The 23,918-nt window shown below is 63.0% G+C and overlaps 1 protein-coding gene across 2 annotated transcripts in view; it reads right to left on the reverse strand.

Moving 5' to 3' along the window:
- Nucleotides 1-988: 988 nt before the first annotated feature.
- The window catches only part of CXXC5 (CXXC finger protein 5), a 31,464-nt gene continuing 8,534 nt past the window's right edge, over nucleotides 989-23,918 (reverse strand). For both annotated transcript variants that reach the window (XM_055143236.1, XM_004609922.3), the window contains exons 2-3: nucleotides 3,516-4,587; nucleotides 989-2,046 (exon numbers count right to left, since the gene is read on the reverse strand). In XM_055143236.1, the coding sequence (XP_054999211.1) occupies nucleotides 2,002-2,046; nucleotides 3,516-4,430 (960 nt within the window). In that variant the 5' untranslated portion in view covers nucleotides 4,431-4,587 and the 3' untranslated portion in view covers nucleotides 989-2,001. The remainder of the gene's footprint in view (nucleotides 2,047-3,515; nucleotides 4,588-23,918) is intronic.

Genomic DNA, 23,918 nt, shown 5'->3' on the forward strand with positions numbered 1-23,918 from the left:
CTGGACAACCCCCCACCCTCCCCTTGGGCAGCGCTGCCTGGAGAGATCACAGGCAGCCACATGAAAGAGAATTTTTCGCAGGCAGGGATGGAGTTGAAAGCTGCCTCCCACCGCCCCGGCCTGCCCCCGCGGTGCGGGCCAGGCCGCTGGGCTCCCGGGCTCACTTGGGAAATGGGTTGGGGGGGTCAGGGCCCCCACCCAACATGGTGGCTTGCCCTCCTGCCAGGAACAATGGCAGAGATGGTGCATCTCCCCCACTTCCTACCACTCAAGTCCAGGAGTGCCCCCCTCCACGGTCTGGGGGCGCACCTCCAAGGCTGAAGGAGTCCTGGCTAGGCGCACAATGGCACCCTGTTGTTTGTATGGATGAGAGGCCTCGTCCTACAGGCAGGTAGCAGGGGTGCTGGGAGCACCCCCTTTTTGTTCGGGCGGCCCCAGTCTAGACCGCAAGGCTGGGCAACGAGTTCTCCAGGTGCACGGTCTCGGGTGCCACAAGCCAAATCCAGGGACAGCGGCAGCCCCTCGCCCAGTAGCCCCATGTGCTGGCACGGCTTTCTGGGGTGCCCCTTGGTGGGGGGGGTTGTGGACAAAAATAGCACTGCGAGAGCAGCTGAGACCCCACCCCCAGTAGTGACTGGGTCCTGATGACTTTAGGTGATCAGAGGTGGGGTGGCGCTGGGAGCACAGGTCCCTGAGGGTCTGGTTTGGAGACAGGGGCGCAATCAGGTGGGCAAAGTGCCCAGGTACCAGCAGCTCCTGACTTACCACTTCCATGCTGAGACAGGCTGGCTGCAACCAGGCCCTGCCCCCCTAGACCCAGCCAGCCTCCCTTTCCCGGGATGCAAACCTTCATGTCCCCAGACCGGCCGCGAGCCCCCCACCATGGTAATCCCAGATCACCCCTGACCAGCAACAGTCCCCGAACCATCCCATCTCCACTCCCCAACGCTCTGCAACCAGAGAGCAAGAAGCCAGAGGTGCTCCGTGCTTCGTGACACAAACATGCATTCGTTTTATTCACAAAACAGCCTGGTTTCCTAAAACAATACAAACAGCATGTTCATCAGCAGGAAGCTGGCCATGGGCAAGGGGGGGCCCCCCTGGGCACCCACCCCCACTGGCAGGGGGCCTCACGGAGAAGCCCTTTCTTCTGTCACCATCGGCAAGGCCAGAAAAAAAGGGACTTATTTTCTCTAAGGGAAGTAGCCAGGATCAGAAATATTGAGACGAGGGCTCCCCAGATCTCAGTGGAGAAATGAAAGAATTTTTCCGGTTTTTTTTTTTTTTTTGTAAAATCATCACTGTTGGGGTGGGGTGGGCCCATCCTGGGGGCTGTGGGTGCAGCATGAGTGGCCTGGGCCTGGGGGCAGGGGGGCTGCTCCCTCTCCTCCGAGCCCCTCTGGGCGGCTCTCCCATGCCCACTGGATACAGACACGAAGTGGCCTCCGCACGCGCCATCAATATTCTCTTTACAAACGTGAGTGGATTCTCCAGGCAAACTATGCACTATTTTCATGATCGGAAAGAATCAAAGGAAGTTTAAATGAGGGTGGAGTTAAACTGTGCTAAATTACAGTAGTGCTTATTAGTAACTAGATTTCAAAAGGTTACAGAAAATTTACATTCTCTACACAAAAACTGCATCTCCCGCACAGACAACATCGACATCGACACAGGAAGGAAACTGATTGTCCGTTCTTTGCCCAGGAAGTCTCGGTACTTTATAGATTCGTCTTTTACCTCTTTTATGTTGTTGTTCTTCCGAAAAAGCAGTTATTTTTTTTTCCGTTTTCTTTTCCTTTTTTTTTTTTATACTAGGGGACGTGGAGATGTTAAAACGACAACAAAAAATATATATATAAAAACAGGAATGAAATCTGTGAGAGAATATTTTTGGTTCTAAAGACGGGTGCATCCGTTTGTCTTCGCCCGAATCCCTTGCCGGAGACCACGCGAGCAGTGAAATTGCACGGGGAGGGCAGCTTTGGGGTCCCGCCGCCGTCACTGAAACCACCGGAAGGCAGCTCCCGTCGGAAGCATCACCTTCTGGCGGGGGGGCGGGAGACAAAAACAAGGAGAGAGTCAGGGTCCGCTGGCCTGGCGCAAAGATGCTCCCTGTGGACGGCCTCCTGGCAGCGGGGCCGGTGGGGAGGTCCTGCCATCCAGGCCCGGCCAGAGAGGGAGCCTCGCCCGCGGCAGGGCTGCTGCCCCCCTCCCAAGGCCTCCTGAGCCACTGTGCCCGGAACCCTCCTTCCAGCCAGGAAGACCCCTTCCCCCGGTCCAAAGGCCGCATGCGCCAGGCGGCTGGGGTGGCGGCAGCGCGCCTCGTGGGCAGCTAGTGTGGAGTGTGCCGAGCTGTGGGCCCAGGGAGACGGGGACGCGTATCCATAGGATGTCTCTCATCGAACTGTGTGCACCGGGCGGGGTGGGTGCGTGTGCGTGTGCACGTACCCTGCACAAAAGCAGTGCCTTTGTGCATATGTGTGTGTGTCTACCCTGCACCAGAGCAGGTGTCTGTGTGTGTCTGTGTGTGTGTGTGTGTGTGTGCACGTGTGTATCTGTTCGTTTGTGTTTGTGTCTGTACCTTGCACAAAAGCAGGTGCCTCTAAGTGGGAGCAGAGATTTTTCTCTGGGCAGGAGAGCAGGTATGTGTGGTGCAGGGCTGAGGGCCGGGGCAGGGTGGGGAGCCACAGCTGGGACGCCATTATTCTTTTCCGACTCTTCTGGACGCTTGTGTCAAGCTCACTGTAGAGGGGTGGGGGACAGGACAAGGACAGTAGGCTGCAAAGCTGCTCCTGTACACAGGCCTGGCACCCTGACGACATGGCCAGCCAGGGAGCCCTGCGCCAGGCACTGCCCAGGGGGTAGAAAGACCCCCTTTGCCTTCTGCAAGCTAATCCCACAGCAGGCAGGCCTTGCCCATGGTAGGCTCGGAGCCACTCCCGAGCCCCAGGCCCCCTGGACTACTGGCCAGTAGTCACGCAGCCAGACTGACTATGGGGCCTCAAGGCACCTCAAAAATGTCAGCTAGGTGGAGCGAACCAGGGTCTTTCCAAGCCCCAGAGCACGGTGGGCTGCCCTGGGCTTGGCGCTGGGGAAAGGCTGGGCTCTGAAGGGGCAAGAGAAGGGCAGACCCACCAACGTTGTAGAGTCCATGAGACAGGACCTCTTAGTGGGCAGTGGACAGCCCCAGACTCAGCTCAGAGACCAGAAGCTTGAGGACTGTAGGGCGGTTTGGGAATCTCAGCTGCTGACCCCGAATTCCGGGAGGAGGAGTTCAGAATCCCAGGGTGTGGCCTGGAATCCCGGAGAGGCCTGGCAAGTGACAGCCTAACGGGATGTGGGATGTGGCGCTGACTCTGAGCAGTGTCTGGGAGCTGGGCCGAGAACCCCGGAGCCCGGGGCTGGCTGGGCCTGCCCCCCAGACACTTGCCCTGGGAGGGGCGGGAGGGGAGGGGAGTTGGATGGCCGGACAGATGGAAGAGCCCACACACCTCCCTCTAAGGCGCCGTTACCTCCAGAGCAGCGGAAGGCTTCTTTTTGAGTTCCTCACATTTTCTGAATTTGCAAATCTGATGGCCAGTCTTTCGGTTCCTACAACTGCTGCACTGCTCGCAGTTGATGCGCCGCCGGCAGGGCGCACACATGCCGCAGCGTTTCCGCTTCTTCTTGCCCGAGCTGATGGCCGAGGCCAGCTCGCCCTGCATGGGGTACTCGGCCAGGCCGGCCATGTGCAGCGCGCTCTCGGCCAGGAACACGCCCGCCGGGGTCATGATGAAGAGGCCCGGGTTGATGGGGAAGGCGCCCAGGTAGGGGAAGTCGGACTGGCCGTTGAGGGCTTCGGAGCCCGCCACGGCCTCCATGTCGGGCAGGCCGGCGGCCGCCTCGCTCATGAGCGGGAGGTGCTCCTGCACCACGCGCTTCAGCATCTCCGTGGACTGCGCGAACTGCTGCAGCGTCAGCTGTCCCTCGGCTGCCAGCTCCGTGGCCCGCTCGGCCTTGCTCAGCAGGCTGGCCACAGCACCGCTTTTGTGCTTTGAGGTAGGGTTGCTCTTGTCCACCGCCATGGCCGCTGCCAGGTCGTGCCCGTTGGCGAGCAGGGAGGCTGCGGCCGCTGCTGCCGCGGCCTTCTCGGCGGACTCCCCGCCCATCATGCTGCCCCCCCCACTGCCCCCGCTGCCCCCGAAGGAAGAGTAGTGGGAGAGGGGGCGGGAGCGGCGCAGGCTTTTGTTCAGGGGTTCACTGATGATGCCGCTCTTGTTCCGACGCTCAGGGGGCGGCGCGTCATCGGCCACCGAGGCTGGGGTGGCAGTGGCCGCCGCCGCGCTCTTGTCTGCCACGCCCGCCTTCGGGCCGCCACTGCCGTTGGCATTGCTGCTGCTGCTGCTGCTGCTGCCAGTGTCCTGGGTGCCACTGCCGAGGCTCGACATGGTGGGGCCGAGGCCCAGAGCCCGCTGCTGGGGGCACCTGCCAACCGTGAGGGGTCCACAGACGTGCGCTGGGCCCTGCTGCCCACAACCGAGATGCTGCTGGCCTCGCTGCTCAGGGCACACGCATGGTCAGGCGGCCACCGGAAGTGTCTTCACTCTGTCGGGACAAGAGGGACAGGGTCAGGGCAGTGCCCACCACCTCGATCTGCATCCCCAGTGTGACAAGCCTCACAAGACGAAGCAACTTGACTGAGGTCAGGTCACCCTGACCAGCGGTTTCTCTGGTGTGTTTGGGTTTTTTGGGCGACACCCAACAGTGCCTTAGAGCTTTCTCCTGATTACGTGCTCAGGGGAGATCCTGTGTGGTGCCAGGAACTGAATCCACATCAGCTGCAGGCAAAACTAGCGCCTTTACCTGTGGTACCAGCTCTCCAGCCCCTGGCAAGGACTTTTTTCATTTGTACATTTAGCTACGAATTCGAATGGCCTAGAAAGTGAGGGTCAGTCACAGCTTCTCGTGCCATGGAGCAGACATGATGGTTAGGACTGACCAGCCCCAGGCTGCTGGGTGGGGGAGCAGGGAACCCCGAGGAGAGTTGACAGGCAGTGTTGAGGGGGTGGTCAAGCTGAGTACTCGGACCCAGGCACAGAGAAGGGGCTCTGAATCCCCTCTCCTAGGCAGCGGGCAGCCCCGATCACCTCCTCGTTCCTCACACACAGCCTGCTGTCCAGGCAGGTCCTGCAAGGAATGGAGAACAGCTGGACAGGCCAAGAGTGTTCCAGATGTGGCTCGTGGTGGACTGCGTAGAGCTGGCTCGAACCCCAACACCGAAAGCAAAGGAAGGCAACGGGACAGACCCGAAGCCTCCTTCAATGCACTCCCTCCCCCTGTTGAAGGGCCTTTTCCTGCAAGAGTTGGGGGCCACACACTTCCTCCTCCCCCCCCCAAGCCTTCCCCACGTTACCGCACAGCTCTGCCTGGCCTGCGGGGGGGGGGGGACGGAATGGCGCTGCCTGAGAAGTTGGCCTTGGGCACGAGGGGCCTCTGGCTGGGGGAGAAGGAAGGGGTACTCTCGAGGGAGTACGTCGGCTTCACTTGGGGGTTGCTGTGTGCCACGTCAGGCCCCAAGTTCAAGACACGTAGCAGCCCGGCACCCTGGCTGGGGCTCTGGAAGGACTCGGGGCACATGGAGCCGAGCGGCAGTTTCCGCATCAGCCCGGCCCTCTCGCCTCCCATCCCTGTCTGCCGGCCGCGGCCCAGCAACCCCCAAGAGAGGGCCCAGCCCTGAGCAGCTGGTGGAGTGAGGGGGAGGCGCACATCTGGCTGGGCCTGTCCCGCCCTGGGCCTGGGGGCGGCACACACTGTGTCTTTGTCCCCAGACAACCCCGCCTCCCCCCAGTCACAGGACTCAGCCTGTCCCAGGAGGTCAGAGAGCCCAACCCTGTACATTCACATAGGGGGAAATTGAGGCCCAGAGGCGGCCGCGGCCCCAGGGCTGCTGGGGCAGGCGGGCATGAGGAGAAAAGGGTAACTGGGGGTCAGGAACATGGCAGGCAGCAGCAGACTCTGCCCTCTGTCTCCCAGCGGGCACTGGCCCACGTGAAGCCAGGTGGGGGGAGGGGAAAGCTGGGCAGACTGGCAGGTTCCACCAACGGGCTCAGGAGGGCCTGGCTGGGTGCCCGGGGTCAGAGGTTATATATGCACGGGGACAGCGGTGCTCGGTGGCACCTCGGGACCAAGTCCAGGCCAGTTGTTTGGCCTTTCCTAGGAAAGGGGGCACCCACCACACCCCAGGGACCCTGGCTAGGTGTCAGGGCCGGGGGGCTGATGAGGGCAGGGCCAGAGGCCCTCACCCAAGTCAACGCTCACCGGCCCCCCTGCCCATCCGGTGCGCACACACGGGAGGAGGCAGGCGCCTGCGGGCTGGAGGGGAGGGGAGTCTGCGCCCCAGCCCCTCGGTGCATCCCTGCCTCTGTGGCCTGCTGGCTAGTGGCAGAAATCAATAGTTGCATTAACGCTGCTCTCGCTCCAGTCCCTCCACCCTCCCAGCTCCAGGATCTGGCTCTGCGTGCGGGGCGGGCAGGTCAATTAGAAGTCAGCTCCCTCCGACACTGCCGGGCTGGCGCTCTGGCGAAGTCTCGGCTTTTGTCTACGTCCTGAGCCTCGCACGGGGACGGCACGCCCGCGCTGCTCCCTTCCACAGCTGGGGAGCTCTCGTGTTCCCCGAGCCCTTTCGGAACCCCCCCTTCCACCAGCCCCCCAGGGCCCAGGGCCTGTCGATGGAGGTGCTGGGCACCGGAGGACGTGATATGCCATCGCACAGGTGCTAGGGGGTTGGCGCTGTGGTTTATCGGCCCCGGAAACTGAAGGTGGGAACGATGACTGGCACACAGGGTCACTGGCATCGAGCTCCCAACAAATCTGATCCTCCACGACCCAGCCCCTGTCCTTGACTCAGCTTCCGACCCTGCGATAGGTGGATGCCCCAGTCCCAGTGGACCCCTGGCCCCGGGACCCTGGGAGGGTTAGGGCGGAAGAGACCACCTGCTCCCAGACCTATTGGTGCTGGGCGCACAGCGAACCCCTCTCAGGCCAGGGAGGGCCTGGCAGTGCCCAGGCAGCAGGGGAGGAGCCGGGGCTGCGTTGAAGCGGAGCGGGAATGAGCGGGAGGGAAAGCTGGCGGGCAGGCGGGCGGCGGCGGGCGCATCCATCATCGGCCCTGCCAGGAACGCATCCAGCCCCCAAAAAGAAATACTGCGCCTGAGGAGGGCCAACAAAGGGCTCCGTTTCATCAGCAATGCGGAGCCAGCGCCCCGCCGCCCCGCCAGCCGCGGTCAGCCCACAAAGGACCCCTTTGTCCATGCAGGAGCCAGGCCGGCCGGGAGTGGGGACCAGGGGCTGTCGGGCAGGGATGGAGCCCAGGGGGTGGGGAACCAGTCGTGGAGAGCTGGGGGGCACAGGGGGACATGGCAGGGGGCAGAGGGACAGAGACAGGTGGTGAAGGCAGAGCGTGGTGAGGTGGGAAACTCGACGGGTGGGTCAGCGGGAAGGGGACCGGGCAGGAGAGGGTCAACGGTCAGGCTTAGCGGCAGGACTCCACGGGGAGCTGAGACAGGGCACCTGAACTGAGCACCCCCTGCCCCATCCAGGGCACCTCGCCCCGCCCCCTGAGACTTGAGGGTCCCACAGATGTGGAAGCAGCCTGGAGTCCCAGAGCGGGAACCCAGAGGAGGAGGCTGGACATATCCATGGGAGCAGGCGCAGGTGGCAGAGGTGGGGCAGGGCCGGGGGTCCACGTGCTATGGTGTCAGCTTCTGGCTGTGGTGTTGGGCCCTCAGGTCTGCCTTCTCAACACCTCAAAAAGGGAACTCAAAGCCTATCACCCAGGACTTCCGGCTTCCCTGTCACTGCCCATCTTCTCCCCAGGTCCCGGGGGGCAAGAAACTGGGGGTCACTACGGAGATGAGGAGAATGAGAGTCTAACCAGGAATCAACAGCTGCTGACTTAGCAGGAGAACTCGAACCCAAAGCCCAACGTAGTGTCTGTCACCTGGCTCTGTGGCGCCTGTGTTACCAGACAACTGACAAGTAGTTTGAGACACAGTGACCCCACCACCACCCTGAGAAGCCGTCCCAGCCCCCGTGGTTACCATGCCTGTCAGCTTGATGTGGCTGGGCGGTGAGCTGTCACAGACCCCAGGGGAATGCCCACTCAGGGGCTTGGAGATGCCCAGGTGGGACCCCAGAACCCAGCTGTGACATCACAATACCTCTGGCAGTGAGATCATGGCAGGCCCAGAGCATTGTTCTTGCGGCTGCTCTGCACGTCACGCTCTGTGAGGGGGGACAGGCGGCGCGGAGGGGCGCGCAGAGACACAGGAAGCCAGAGGAAGGTGACCCACTGGGACATGGCGGGGCATGGGGCTGTCTGGGATGCAGAGAGGCCACAAGCCAGCAGGGGCGCCTAAGGAAAGGGGGCGAGCATGGGTGCGGGTGCGCCTGTCTGGCTGGCAGTCGCCCAGCTGGTGTGGTCCCGAGACTCAGGGAGCGCGTTTTCTCACCAGCCTGAGGGAGAGTTGACAAGCTACAAAATCGCCCCGTTTCCCAGGGCACAATCCAGGGGCTGAGTGAATTCAGAGTGGTGCTACCGGCACCACTGCCAAGGCCAGAGTGAGCAAGGCGCTGGCCTGACCCCTCGAGACTTGCCGCGGGAGGGGGCTGCATTTCCAGGAGGCGGGAGGGGCCTCTGGACCCCGGCATGGCCCCGGGAGCCCAGCTCTGCGGATCCTGGCTCATCATACGACCCCACCCCGGGATTCTCAGTGTTCCCCAACCCCTCCCACGCCTCCACCCATCAGGGTGGGCTGGCGCTGGCTGACCTGGGAGACGGACAGACAGACAAGGACAGACCGCAGCCTCCTGAAGCCAGCAGAGCTGCAGCCCGGGGGTTTCCAGGTCTGATTTCCATGATTCAGCCTGGGGAGTTTCCAGAGGGAAACAAACCCCACTCAGGCGCAAGGAGATGGCGCACCAGGGCGGGAGGCAGGCGGGTAGGCACAGAGCCCAACGCCCCAGTGTCCCAAACACCAACACCCACGGACGGGACTTGTACTGCCCACCCAGTGTCCCAGGATGCCCCAACCCCCCCAACACGGGCACAATTCCCTCACCTGGAGACCAAAACATGCTGTTGAGAAAACTCTGGGACACGGGGCTCTGATCTTTATAGAGCAGCCCCAGGAGGGAGGGATCAGCCCATTGCACTGGTAGAAATGCAGAGGCCACAGGCGGGAGGTTGGCCTCGATTCAGGCAGACACAGGTACCACTGCAGCACCGAGCAGCTCCTCAGGCCCAATACGGAACCACCAGCCCTGGGAGTGACCCCCTCCAGGACTCCCAAGCTCCACTTGGGAGTCCCCACCCCCAATACAAAGTGCTGAACAGTTCTCCTGGGAGGAGCCGTGGGATCAGGAGGGTCTCTCAGTCACTTTGTCATTCTCTCGGGTGGGACCCTAAGATGCAGCCCACCGACCCTTCATTCTCCAGGAGCCCCAGGCCCAGCCTCCACAGGGTCACAGCCGCTGTTCCCCTAGGAGTTGGAGTGTGTCCTGCAGAGATTAGCCTCCCCCTATGGGAAGCCCCGTTTCCCAAAGTTCCCCGAGCCCCACCAGGAATGAGCCCTGCGCATCACGGGGCATGGTCCAACACCCCTCCCCGCCCCCACCACCACCAGAAGCAGAGCTGTCTATGTATGAGCTGGTACCAGCCCGGGACTGGCACCCACACACCACCACAGGAGGGTCCCTCCCAGCCCCGCTGACCAATGCCCATCCTCACGGGCCTCCTTTGGGGCCAGAAGTACTTCTGAGGTCTTGATTTGGGGCTGTCTTTTCTTTTTTTTTTTGGTTCTGGGGCCACACCCAGTGATGCTCAGGGGTTACTCCTGGCTCTGCACTCAGGATACTCCTAGCGGTGCTCAGGGGACCCTACGGGATGCCAGGAATTGAATCCAGATTGGGCTTGTGCAAGACAAATGCCTGTACTATCGCTGTGACCCGGGGCTCCGTCCTATTTCTTCCTGGTGCTGATTCTCCATTTCCCATCTATGAAACAGACAATGGATCTTGCACCTCACCCCAAACGATAGTCTCCACCATGAAGTGGTCTGTGAGAAAGGGGCTGGAGAGATGCAAAAATTCCCAGGGCCAACTGTGAGAGTCCTTAGCTTGGTGCCCCCTTCCCCAAACACTGCTGGGGAGGTACCCACCCTCCCCACAAAAACGAGAAAAGAGATCTGGAAGAAAAGGACTTCGGGATAGAGGCCCTGTCCACTCTCCAGATCCCTGGGTGGTCCCTGTTCAGCTGGAGATGTGATTTGTTATTAGGGAAACTGAGGCCAGGGTAGATTTTTTTTTTGCTTTTTGGGTCACACCTGGTGATGCACAGGGGTCACTCCTGGCTCTGCACTCAGGAATTACCCCTGGCGGTGCTCAGGGGACCATATGGGATGCTGGGAATCGAACCTGGGTCGGCCACGTGCAAGGCAAATGCCCTGCCTGCTGTGCTATCGCTCCAGCCCGATTTTTTTTTTAAGTCGGTTCTTAAGGTTGGTTGGTCCAAGCCCAGATGATGTGAGACTTACAGGGTGGTGAAGAGCATGCAATGCACCCCCCCACCAAGCCTATTCCCCAGAAGACACACTCGCAGGCCTCGCTCCCTGCTGGGCGTTGCCCGAGGCCCACGGGCTTTTTCCTAATGAAATTTCAGACTCATGCAGTTTCCTAGTTACACCTGAGGCAACTGAGGCCTGAAAGGAAAGTCACATGCCTGGTGACAATGTGGAGGCGCTATCAGACCACGTGACCCCAGGGCCTGCTCCCCTGCCACAGACCAAGGGCTCCATGGCGGGCACAGGAAGTGACTTGGCTGGAGCATGGGCTCTGGGCAACACAGGCTGGGGCCCTGCCGTGGCACCGTCTGCAGCTGTACCCTAAGGCCCAGGAACAGGCAGGGGAAGGGGCTGCGGGTGGGCCGGACGGGACAGGCCGGGCTAGAGCTCCGGGCATTCCGGCGGCCTCCGCAGGAAGCAGAATGGGACGGAAACCGGCTCCTGCCTCCTCCCCCAGAATCCTGTGGGCAGCCTCGCCGGCCGCACAGAGGCCCTCTTTGTGCCTGCCCCAACCCGCCACTGGCCCAGGGTTTTGAGTTTCCTGGGGGGGGTGGGGGCCCTGCCACTGCTAAACCTCCAGCTAGCTCCCCCTCTCAGGGGCGGTCACAGGCGTCCACAGTTGGAGGAGGAAGTGGGTGGACGGCCAGGGCTACCCCAGAAACCCCGGGGGGCCTGCAGCCTGCCTGTGTCTCATGCCCCAACCCGCACACACACCCTCGGCAGTGTCTGCAGTGGGCAGAGGGACCCAGGGACAGAGCCTGCAGGATTACCCCCACAGCCTCGACCACCAAGTCCCGCCAGGAACCCCTCCACCTCGGGGTGGGGGGCTCAGCCGGGCCAACCAGTACACTATACCTGCACCCACCTTTGGCCACTCCAGGGACTCCCTGAGTGTGTGAAAGACCTGGATGTGTGGAAAGGGAAGCGTCAGCAGAGCTACGGTAGGGTGCTTGCTTTACATGCGGACGACCCGGGTTCAAATCCCGGCGCCCCCTATGGTCCCCAGAGCCCGCCAGGGATGCAGAGTGCAGGAGTGAGCACCATTGGGTATGTCCCCCTGTCCCTCCCCCCAAAAAAAATAAAGAAAAGGGAACCTCAAGCTCATTTCAGGGGACAAAGCCTCTTAGCTGGCGTGACTGTACCCCAGATGCAGCCGGGATAGAATGTGCATGGCAGGGAGCAGTGCCGGGGACAGGATGTGCACGCGTGGGGACAAGGATATGTGCGCGCCCACCTGGAGGGGTCGGCTGTGCGTGGGGGCATGGGACTGCAGCCTCAAGGAGGGTGGGTGTGAGCCTGAGCCCCGGTGCAGAGCCACGTGGAGGTGGTCTCTGACCATGTGACCCTTCCCCCCCATGAAGCAGAGAAGTGGGTGCCATCAACATACAAGCTTTGGAGGTGACCGGATACTGTGGGTTCTCCCAGTCTGCCGGTCAACACCTCTCTGCCACGACTCCATGTGGGGGAGGGCGGGCGCCCGCTGACACGCAGCTTCGTTGGGGCCTGGGCGTGAGTCCGAGACCCCGTGGGACGGGGATGGTGCAGACAGGAACCGGAGTCAGGTGCTGGGGCCCCTGTGGGAACAGGAAGCTGTCCACAGGTGCACTGGAGCTGCGGTGGGGCTGGGCTGCGCCTAAGTGCAGTCTGTCCCCCTGAGCACCGGGCCCAGGCTCGACTAGCCGAGAACCTGTCTCAGCCAGGGACACCTGCCTTGTCCGCCCTGCCAGGGCCAGCAGCTCCGGCCAGCGCCTCGCCGCCCGCCCGCCTGGCCTGTGCGCAGAGAAAACTGGAAAACAAAAGCCCCCAGACCGCAGGCCCTCCCTGCAGAGGCGCGGGGGAGGCAGGCGAGAGGCGGGAGGCTGCGAAGGAGGGAGGGAGGTGTCGCCGCAGCCCGGAACACAAAAATAATGAGGCGAGAGGGGCCATGGGGCCGAGCCGGCTGGTTCCGGAGTCGCTATCTGACCTTGACAGATGCCACAGCTGGGCGCCTGGAGAGGAGCCGCCGCCACCGCGCCGCACACGCGGCCCCCCCTTCCCCCAGGCCAGGTCGATGGAGGTTCAGACGTCACCCCTCCCTGCACCCCCCGCCCCCCACCGTCACCGTCACACAGGCATCCGCCCCCCCTGGGGGAGCAGGGACACCTCCCTCGGAGCACCTCCGGGTGGGAGGGAAGGGGGCGAGGGGCTTTGAGCAGGCCCACTGCGGGGCATGGAGGCAGCAAGAGGGTGTCCTGGGGCGCTGGCCCTCAGGTGCGAGTGTGGGAGTGGCACACAGCGTGCTATTGTGCGAGGCTGAGGGAAGCCAAGTGTGAGTGTGCATGTGGCAGAGACAAAGATGGGGCTTGTGAGTGCGTGTCCTGGGGTCACACGAGGCTGGACAGGGCGGCAGAGCACCCCGGCATGGGTGTGGGCCCCCACCCCCCATTCCAGGAGGGCACTGACCACTCTCCTGTCCTCTCCAGAGCCACCACTGTCCTGGTGGGTGTGAGCTACACTGAGGTGGGGTGGTGGAGACGACAAAGAGAGCCACCACATACACACACGTTGTCACTTGCAGATGGAATGGTGTCCCCGCAGCGCCTCCCCGCTGCCCTCGCTCCCTCGGCAGGGGTGGTCCCAGGTACCCGTGATGGACAAGGAGCTGGGGACCCCACTCTAGGGAGCCCACAGAGGGGCCAGGGGGTGAGCTGAAGGAGGGGGTGCTGGGCTGGAGGCGGATTAGCAATTCCGAGCGCCGGCTGCATAATTAAAAAATCATTACGGCAGCGGGCGGGCAGAGCGGAGTGCGAGCGCGCGCTCAGGACGGGCGGGGACACTGCCACGGCGCTCCCCCTCCCGCCGCTTCCCCGAGGAAAAATCCCACCTGCTAATATAATTATGGAAAAACACAAGCACAGAAATTCGGTTTCAGCAAACAACGTGCCTGAGTGCCCAGGGCCGGCCCGGCCCTCAGCGGGGTGAGCAGGCTGGGCTCACCTCACTGGTACCCCGACTCCCGGCGGCCAGGCAGGCCTGCTGGGTCCCCACTCCAGACATGCCAGCACCCCTGCGGCAGCCCTGAGGTGGGGGCCATATATCCTGGGGAAAATCTGGCATTCCTTGAGAGGTCACAATCAGGGAAACTAAGGCACAGAAATTAGCATGTGGTCTGTTTGGGGCCAAAGTAAGGGGACTGAGGCAGGGGACAGAGATCAAAGGGCTGGGGGGGTATGCCTGGCACACCCCAGGCCCCGGGTTAAACCCTGAGCACCACACACCAGTACTGCAGGGGGCGCTGGGGAGGGGGGCTCCCTAAAAAAAATCAGGCGCCTCGGATCCTGGACATCCATTCAGGAGCTCAACACCCCACCCCACCCCACATCCCCCCAGTCCAGATTCAGCCTATTCTCCTTGCCCCAAGGTGGGGGGAGCCCCCGACACACGGGGTTGGGGGGGGGCTCATCTGGGTTCAGCCAGGGGCTGGCTCCCGCCCTCGTAACTGCGGCCAGCTCTGGGGCACAGGCCCCACAGTGCCAGCACAGCCATCACCCCAGGCTGGCGCGGGCGGGAAGGGGAGCCGGGAAGGGGAGCCGGGACCTAATTAGTCGGCCTGGGACCACGCGGCCGGGCAGGCGCCGGGGCGGCAGACGCTGCAGCCAGGCGCGCAGGCACGTCCGCGGCAGCCGCGGGGAGCCGGGAGGCCGCGGCGCCCTGAGACTCGGTGGGCCAGGCAGCCGGGCCGGGCCCAGGCGGTTCCGCGCTGGGCAGGCCTGCCTCCCCTCATTCCTCGGTGCCACCAGGCACAGCAATTAGAGGCTTTCAAAGTTTGTCCTTAATTGGTTTCATTTTTGCCTCATAAATGATTCATTGCCCTGGAGGTCTGGGAGGCGGAGGGAGAGGCTGGGGAAATTTGGGGAGGTTTCTGCCTGGAGTCAGGGCCTCTACCTGAGGCTGGGGAGGGGGCCTCTGGCGGATGGCAGGGTGTGGGGGGGAGAGGGCCGTTGGTGAAGCCTTGGGCAGGTGGCAGTGGGCTTCTCCAGTAAAAAGAAACACTGGCGGTCTCCGAGGGGCACTAATTAGGAAGGGCTTTGCTCCTGCACACCACAGCCCTGCGTCCAGTCGGGGCCCCGGGAGCAGAAAGAATGTAAGGCTAACCACGTCAGTAGTCACGACGGGCAGTGAAGGCAGAAGGCTCCAAACTCCAACCGAAAAGCATCACGACACCATCCCTTTTAGCTTTCCCCTCCAGCACTGCCAGGAGACGGGCCAGCAACCCCATTTTACAGACGAAGAAACTGAGTCTTGCGGGAATGAAGGTGGTGTATCACCCCTACGTGTCAGAACTCACTCCGCAAGGAAGCCTTCGGGGCCCTGAGGCCAGCAGGAAAACCTCAGGAGGCACCAGAGGCCCTACCCTCTCCAACCTGGGCCAGCTCAGCCCCTCAAAAGGCTGAGTGGGACCGAGCAGTGTCCTTGGCCCTGGGGGAGCCACATCTAGTGCTAACTTGGTCCTAGGCACGGGATGGAGAGAGGAGAGGGCGGGAGCTACCAGTTTAGGGGCACATAAACACACGCACACATATTTGCGCCTATACAGAGAACTTTGAGTGCGCAGCCAGTGGCTGAAGTGAGGGAGAGGGGTGGTTTCTGTGCCAAGGTGGGGGTGGGTAGGAGGGCAGAAATTGCTTCTCCTTTGACCTCATGCCCAGTCCCCACAGGATGCTCAAGGATTGTGGCCAGCACAATGCAACCCGCGCTCCAGTGTTGAGTTTGGTGGTCCCCGTGCAGACCACTAAACACGAAGGAAGGGGGAGGTCGCCCCACCTCACCTGGAGGGGAGTGGGAAAGAGCCAACCCCGGCAGGTCCAGGAGATCTACTGGACAGACTGAGATGCCACACCCCCCTCTCGAGAGTCAGGCTCTGGGATGCCTCAAAGCTATCACCCCCTTTGGCATCCTTTGCCAGGTCTTACCCCAAACACCCACCATCTCGGCACCAGTCACTCCTGGCCTCCCTGCCCGCCAGTCTACAGCCAGCCATCAAACCGCCAAGGGTCGAAGCCAGATACTGCAGACGGCTCCCCCTGACCCTCGTCACAGCCATCACCCTCACTTCCCAGAAGGGGAAAACAAAGCCCAAAGAAACTTAGGGACCTGCACATAACCTGAGGGATCAACGGGCCCAGCACTCCCGTGAGCCCAGGACCTTTGCCCTGCTGGCCTCTGCGGCTCTGATCCCCACACCTGGCCCCATCCCAACGCCTGTGCTGTCTGGACAGAGACCGGCCCATGTTCACACGCCTCCAGACATGAGAACAGGCTGGGCTCTTGTGGTCAGGAGCCCTGTAGGGCGCCCAGGAGGTAGGAGGGGCCTGGAGCCCGGGGTCTCCTGCCTCGCCCATCTGAGCGTGGTGGCAGGGAAGCCCCTACAGAGATACACTGGGTGCACAGATGTGTGCTGAGACACAAAGAACTCGGGGTGGAGGGTGCCGGAATTGGGGAACAGTCACCATGGAGGTCCCTGTCACCCACACCTGGGAGAGACTGCGGGGGGGTGCACAGATCCTGTTTTACCCTCCCCTATCCTCCACGCACACCCCCAGACAGTCACCCATCTGTATGACGGGTCCAGTAGTGACTGTCATGCCCTGTGGGGAAGCCAAGGGAACGCGCCTAGAAGGGTTCCTTGAGAAACAAGGCCGAGCATGCAGAGGCCCGCGGTGGGGGGGCTGGAGACCCCAGAGTTGGGCGGGAAGCATGAAGGTGCTTGGGGCAGAGGTGTGAGCCACTTGGCCTCTTCCTCTGCACAGGCCAGTCCACAAACCCTCCCTGGGACCCCGCTGGAAACGGGCACCCTTGTCTGTGCTCACCGAGCGCTAGCCTGCATCAGAGTCACAGGGGATCGCTGGGGTCCCCTCCTTGGCCTGCCCAGGAAGCTGCGTCTCAGGCGGGTCAGCGCTGACGTCAGTCGGACCAACTGGGCGTGGAGCCCGCCACCTCCGGAACCGCCAATTAATTAACTTTTTCAAATTAATTTCCCAAGCAAAATTCCATAATTACATCTGTCTCTGTCAGCCCGAACTGGGCGGGCATGGGGACCCTGTAATGGGATGGACTGTGGGGCGAGGGGCACCCATGCCGGGCGCCAAGATCAGGCTCAGAGGCGCTGAGGACTGGATCTCACCCTTGGAGGGCAGTGCCCGGGGACCCCTAGGGGGGCATGCAGAAGCCCAGCCAGCAGGTGGGGGGCATAAGAGAGACCCTTGCCTGCCCAGCTCCCCGGGTTGGCCCATCCCCCGCACTGTGCCCCCCAACCACAGCGGGTCTTGCTGGGCCCAGCAGCGGCACAGGCTCCGGGAGGCTGAGGAGGCCACGGCGGCGTTCTAATTTCCCAAAGGGGCTGAGATTAATTAGCTCGCACACAGGCGCAGAGAGGGAGAGGAGAGTGGGAGCGGGGGCGGGCGAGCGTCGGGCGGGGAGCTGGCCGCGGCTCCCCCCTGCCGCCTGCCCGGCAGCCTGGGTGCTCTGAAGGTCAGTGGCCGAGCCGCTGAGCCAGCAGACTGGCACCGTCTCCTTCCCAGAATCCCCCAGACCAGGGCTGGGGGAACCGCGCGGGAGAAGAGCGTGGGGCCAGAGGGCCACCCCACCCTGCGGGTTGACGTCGCATGCTCTGTCTACACCGCCAGGCCACCCCAAGAGGCTCCACCAGGGCCTCCCATTTCCCAGGTGAAGACACTGAGGTTCCAGCCGCGTGGGAAGGCGGGGCTCTGCACCCCACCCCCACCCCACCAACTGTGGGAGGTGGAAGTGAGGCCCAAGTCCAGGCTGTCTGCCCCCCTCGACCTGTCCTGTGCCACGAGGGCGGCAGAAGCCCTCAGCCCCGAGAGCCTGCAGGGCGGACGCGGGCAACCACAGATGCAGAAACCGAGAGCAGGAAGGGGAAGTGCCAGCCACCCCGCAGCTGAGGGCCCTGGCCTGGGGCTGCGCTGCGGCTTCCCGGCTCCCATCTGGGACTTTGCAGAGGGTCCCCGGGCGCCCCTGTGCACGGCAGAGGAAGACTTCACCGGCTCCGGTGCACTTTCTCTTCTCTGCAGGAACCCACAGAGGGGCGTGAGGAGCCAGGTGTGGACCCCAGACCAGGCCCTGGAATGCTCTCACAGGCCCCGTGGGGGAACGGTGGTCTCTGCCAGAGACCTCCACAATCTAAGGCCAATCCCCCCAACACACACTTCCTGGCCCACGTTCCCCTTAGCGATATATACACTAAGCCAAGGCCAGCAGGGCTCACCCCAGCCAGGCTGAGTGTGGCCTGCTAAGAGCAGGGGGTCCCAGTGGGGAAGGGGCCGCCCTAACCAGGAGCCCTGCCCTTGGGGTGTGAGCTGGAAGGCTGTGGGGAGTCCCCGAAGGCACAGGCGCAGGCAGGCAGGAAGGGTCTGAGGGCTTTGGAGCCCAGCTCTGCTCTAGGCTAGGTGACCTCAGCCTCGGCCTCACAGAGCCATTTCCGGGTCTGGGAAATGCAGCCGGTGACGCCCCGTGACAGTCCCGCCAGGTCCTCGAGGTCACATGGGAGCTCCGGGCGGGCCGCGCCGTAGACGCTCAGCAGACAGCTGTGGGGTTATTTTTACAGCCGGCAGCGACCTGCCTAAGCGAGTATCAAGGACAGCTCCAGCCACAGGTGTTGGGTGACCCAGGGAATGCCACTTCTGAACCCATCTTCCGTGCCTCGGTTTCTCCCGCCCCACACTGGACCTGGGGAGATCTCGAGCTATCTGTCAGTTTCAAGGCAGGAGAGCAGCAAGTTACTGCCTGGGCTTTCACTTCCTTCCCTTTTCTGCTTCCGGTTTTGGATTATACCTGACAGTGCATAAGGATCACTGCTGGTGGGGCCATACATGGTGCCAGGGATTAAACCAGGGTTGGCCATGCGCAAGGCAAGGGGATACCCTGTACATCTCTTGGGTCCCTGTACTTCCTTTTCTGGCCACAGGAAGACCCCACCAATGCTCCCTACCAACCTTTCCTTCTCCCCCCAGCCCAGGCTGTGCCCTCACTATGTCAGTATCTTTCTTCCATTTTAAAAATCACAGCGGTGGTTGTCGGGATCACTCCTAGTGGTGTTCGGGATCATGAGGCACTGAGGGCGGAAGCCGGGCTCTTGACACGTGAAGCATGCACTCAGCCCATTGAGATACTTCTCAGGACCACTTTTCTTGTTTCATGCCAAAATTTCTTAACTCCCACCCCGCAAAGAACTCAACTGCTCCTTGGAAGCTCCAGCTGTATCTAACGTGTGGTCTGGCTATGTGCTGGGCTGGGGGAAGACAAATTCTCGGAACCATGCATGATTCAGTTCATAGGCCATGAAGCCCTCAGGAGTGTCCCTGCAGGACACGGGACTCTTGGCTCAGGCCCAGCCCTTCTCATCTCCACCCCCACACCCTGGTGTTCCCATCTGAGAGCACCCCCAGAGAGGGAAGCTAACCCCAAGACATTCTAAGGAGCCCTTGTGGGGTTCCAACTCCCAGCCAGCTTTGGTGGAGCAGACAGCTCGGGGAGGACTGAATCCCCCTTAAGTCCCGGGTGAGAACCCAACTCCACCCCACACCCCCAGGTCCCTTAGCCAAGACCAAGTAGCTGAGACACATCGCATACATAGCCAAGGTGGTGTGACCATGACAACCTGGAGCCCAGGTGGTCCCCCCGCTCCAGCCCAGCCGCTGCCAGCCCTCTACCCCAGAATGCCTGGACGCCCCCTCTCCTTCCTGGGCCCATTTCTAAGTCCTTAGAGCTGACCCCGGGGCCCCCTCCAAAGTCTGGATGTTATGTAAGGTGTCCCAAGTTCTCCATGATGACCACAAAGCCATCCCATCAGATCAATTCTCCTGTACTGTATCTCTTTCAGTACACAAAAATGAGGAAGTCCCCAGTTCTGCCCAAACCTGCCGAAGGCTAGCAAAGCCCCATCTCAATGGGCAGCAAAAGCTTAGGGGCTCTCTGAGGGCACCCCTCTACCCGACTGCCTCGCCTCTCCCCTGGCCACGGGCCAGCTCCGTGCCCGTTTTGCAGACCAGTAGACTGGAACCAGAAAGCGATGCCCAAATTCTAAGTCTTGGGGAAGTGGTTGCAAGACGGGGGTGAATGGTGAGGGGGAGATGCCTGTGAACTGTGAGGACACAGAAAAGCAGGTGCCAGGTGAGCGGGGAGGGCAGACGGACTCCAGGCGTCTCATTCCTCCGCTAATCTCTGGCACCCTCAATCTCCCAAGGACCCAGGCCTGAGTGGGGGCGAGCAGCTGGCCACTCGGTGCTCCAGGGGAAATTGATTTTCCACGGCTTTCCTTCTGCAGCCTCTCACCGTCCCCCGCCCCCATCGACCCGCAGCCAGCTCTGCTGGAGCTCCCCCCGGGGAGGGGGGCAGTTAAAGTGAAGCTTACCTGCTCCCTGAGAGCCTGAGGGGGGACCACGAAGCCCCCTAGGCTCCCCTCTCAAGTCCACCCAAGCTCCAGAGCTGGCGTCGTGCCTCGTTTGGGTGAGTCTCAGCCAGGGGCGTTTGGGGAGTGGAGCCCCAAGCATGTGGAGTGCACGTGTGTGCATATGTGCACCCCAGGCGGTGTTGTGTCAGTGCTCCTGGCCCAACTTGACAGTGCCATCTGGGCACGAGGGTGGCGGAGCCCGGGACGAGGGGCGCGGACATGCACCGCCCCCTGGCTGGAGCCAGCGTGGGGACCTCCCAGGGCGCCCCACAGCCCTGCGTGCCGGTCCACTCCCCACGGACGTGCCCGGGTGCACGCACAGGCGTGTAGGAGGCGGCGGCGGTGTGGGACCCTGAGGGGGCTCCGGAGGCGCCAGCTCCGTGCCTGCCAGCCGTGTGCACCGGGTCGTGAGGAACTGCGTGTGCTGCGTGCCGGGCTGTCCTGAGCGCGTGCCCCTGGGCGTGCCTGGCGGGGAGTGCGTGAGTGAGCTCTGTCCGCCGGGCCGCAGGGCCTCGTGGGGCTGCTGGGGATGGGGTGACTCACGTCTCCTGAGCTCATCCTGCCGCCCGCCCGCCCAGCTCACCCTGCTCGGCTGGGCTCGCGGCCGCCAGCGCAGGAGGTGGGGGGGGGAGGCGCGGCAGGCGCGGCGGGGAGGCTGGCTTGATAAATAACCTGCTGCTTCCCCAGGCCTCGTCGAGAAGGGGCGGCTGCGCAGCAGGAGGAGGGGGGAGCGGGGGCGGCTGCCCTGGCCCCCAGGCTCTGGCGGCCCTGGCCCCCAAGGCCCAGGCTGCGGCTCTGGTTCCTGTTTCATCGAAACCTGAGCTGGGAGAAGCCTATCGGGTCATCTTGCCTGTCCCGACGGCCGCCAGGCCCAGGCAAGCTGCCCCTCAGGGGACAAGCCCGCAGCCTGGCCGCCCAGCCAGTGGGTGGGTGTGGGGGGGAGGATATTTCTGTCCAGACTAAATGCAGCTCCAAGCTTCTGTCTGCCCCCCCACCCTCCAACAGCTGCTCCCAGGGGCCCCCTGGCTCTGCAGGACCGACTAAATATAGGCCCCCACCCAGCAAAACCCCCATGTTCATTCTTCCCGCTCGTCCACACAGACAAGGCTGGGGAGGTTACTGTGTGACCTTGAGCCAGCGGGTCCCCCTCTCTGGGCTCTCAGCTATGAAACATCAGCCTTCCCCCAGCCCACAGGCCTTGCAGTTTCACAAGGCAGTACTGGGGAAGAGACCACAGCAGCGACAAAACTGGGACCTTTTCCAGGGCGGGGAACTGAGGACCCTCTTCCAAAGTAACTCCAATCTGCGGCTGCGGGGGCCAGTCCCTGACCCCCAGGTGCTGGGGGCGCAGGAACACAGCAGCCTCCACCTGCCGTTCCCTGTCCTGGCTGGGCAGTACCAGGCTCCTCCAATCTGCCCTAGCCGGACCCTGGCCAGGAAACAGGTTGTGCCAGAGCTGGGGTTGGGGGGGCGGGGGGACAACACAGGAGCATGACAGCCGCCGTTTCCTGGAGGCCACAGGCGGGCACGACCCGGATTCCTGCCCGGCCCCACGCTGCAGCAGAGCCTCTCCCGGGCCCTGACCTCAGCAGGGCGTCGGGGCCCCAGAGCCGGCGGCGTCACCAGACCCCAGCCAGGGTCACAGTCTCACCCTCTTGACGCCTTACCGGGAAGGGGTGGGATGTACCTTGGGGCCGGGCTGACGGGATACGGTCGAGGGGGGGGTGCCTCTGGGGGGGTCGGCGGAGCCGGGGGGCGGTGGGGGGAGCAGCAGCCCCAGCTTCCCTCCTCCCGCCCGCCCGCCTGCCCACCCGGCTGCTTCCCCCAGCCCCGCACGCACCGAATTCCCCACATGCCTGTCTGTCTCTGACAGCTCGCGCAAATACTTGGCTGGGCGGGCACCCGCTGTTCTGAGCCCGCTGCGCCCTCCCTCCTTCCCCGGGGGGCTCTGCCGACACAGCCAGCGATGGGAGGGGGCCGAGCCAAGACGCTCGGTGGGCAGTGGGGGGAGCGGAGGCAGGCGGGAACTGTCTCCACCCCAGGGCGCGCGGGACCGAGGGACTGGGTAGGCCACTGAGCCAGCCCTGGCTGGGTGGCAGCTGCGGACGCCCCCGCTGCCCCCCGGAACCTCCCCGGAGGACCTTCCGGAGGCCTCCCACTCGCCTCGGTCGATGAAACAGCATCTGCACCCCCGCAGCGGCAGCTCAGGACAGGGCGGAGGGCAGCATGGGCCCGCAGGGGAAGGCTTTGAAATGTGGACTCTGGCCCGGTCCCTCCTGGCCCCCCACCACCGGCCCAGCCTCCGAGTGGGGGGGTGGGGGTTGCGTTCCAGCCCTCCTGCAGTGGTGGTGGGGGGGGGGCGCAGCCGCCAAGCTGCCAAGACTGGGCTGTCTCCAGTCAGACTGGCTGGGGGGCCGGTCTGTTCCCCCACTAGCCTCCTTCCTGCCTGCCTTGCCCCTCTCCCAGGGGACCCGTGGAGGAAACGCTTCCTGAGAAGGGCTGGGATTTTCCGCTCGACGCTGCCCAGCCGGCCGGATCCTTACTAACCCCCCCATTCCTTCTCCTAGAGTCACCCCTTTAGCCAAATCACACTCCCACCCCATATTTATAGCCAAGGAGCATGCCCCCTAGCCCCCCCAACACATACTCACACTCACACTGGCCCATCTCAGCCCTGATCTGGGCACCCAACACATATCCAGGGATAGGACATAATGAATGACCCCACAGAAAGACAATCCCATTTCACAGATGGGTACACTGAGGTCAGGAGAGATTGGCTTCATAGCCAGTGGTCATCCTGAAGGAGACAGTCCCCCACCTCAAGACTCCTTCTCTCTGCATCTGCCAGCGCCCATGCTGTGGGCCCCAGGAATCAATTCAGGCCCCCAGGGTGACTCCCTGCAGTCTCCCTGGGTCCAAACGCCCAGCAGATTCTTCCAAACCACCCTCCTCCCTGTCTCCTGCCCGATGGCGGTCTCTGAAAGAGCCCCAACTCAGCGGTCTTTGTGTTGGGAAGTCAGTGGGGTGCAGCCTCCTCTCCCCATTGCACAGATGGGGCTGCTGAGGCCCCCAGGGGAGGGGGGAGCCGCAGGCGGCCGTGAATCAGAGGGGGAGCTGGGAAGCCGCCCGGCCCTGCCGGCTGTCACTGGAAGCAACAGCCTGCGTTTCCTCCTCACGCCGGTGCCTGGGGAAGCGTGGGCACCGTGGAGAACCCCTCCTGTGCCTGCAGGCCAGCCTCGTCCCCTCACTGCCCACACAGCCCCCCAGGTCTCCCGAGGAACTGGGCTTTTGTCTCCGGCAGGTACTCGTGTCACCTGAGGGCACGGCAGGAAAGCCCCTCCCCTCGGGCCTTCAAGGTCCCCTAGCGAGAGGCAAGATTGAAACCTGACCATCCACGCTTTCTCCCAGCAGTAAAACCCACGGTTCTGTGATTCCAGACTCCCAACATGACGGGAATCCTGATTCGAGGATCCCTCCGCTCCGAGCGTTCTGTGGTTCTCAACGCCTGTGACCAAACACTCCAGGCCACCGAGATCTGACACGAGCAGGCAGCAAGGGGGCAAGCCAGTCCATCCTTGCCTGCTGCAACAGGCCAGTTTCCCGCAGAGCTTTGGGGGAGAGAAGGGTCAGGCCGGAGAGGGGCCCAGTCGCTTCCTTCATGTCAACAGGAAGTGAACGTTAGGCTGTGGGCCTGGGGAGAGAGCTGGCCTAGGCTGGGGCTGGGAGGTGCGGGGGGGCCCGGGCCCTGGTTCCTGGCACACAGAGCTCTGCCCTGTAGACGGATGCCGGCCAGGCAGGCCCCGTCAAGAGTCCATAATGGGGGCCGAATGAGTCTGCACCCCAGCCCGCAGCGCCGAGGAAGG

The sequence above is a fragment of the Sorex araneus genome, chromosome 6 (genome assembly GCF_027595985.1).
Source record: "Sorex araneus isolate mSorAra2 chromosome 6, mSorAra2.pri, whole genome shotgun sequence".
Classification (NCBI taxonomy): domain Eukaryota; kingdom Metazoa; phylum Chordata; class Mammalia; order Eulipotyphla; family Soricidae; genus Sorex; species Sorex araneus.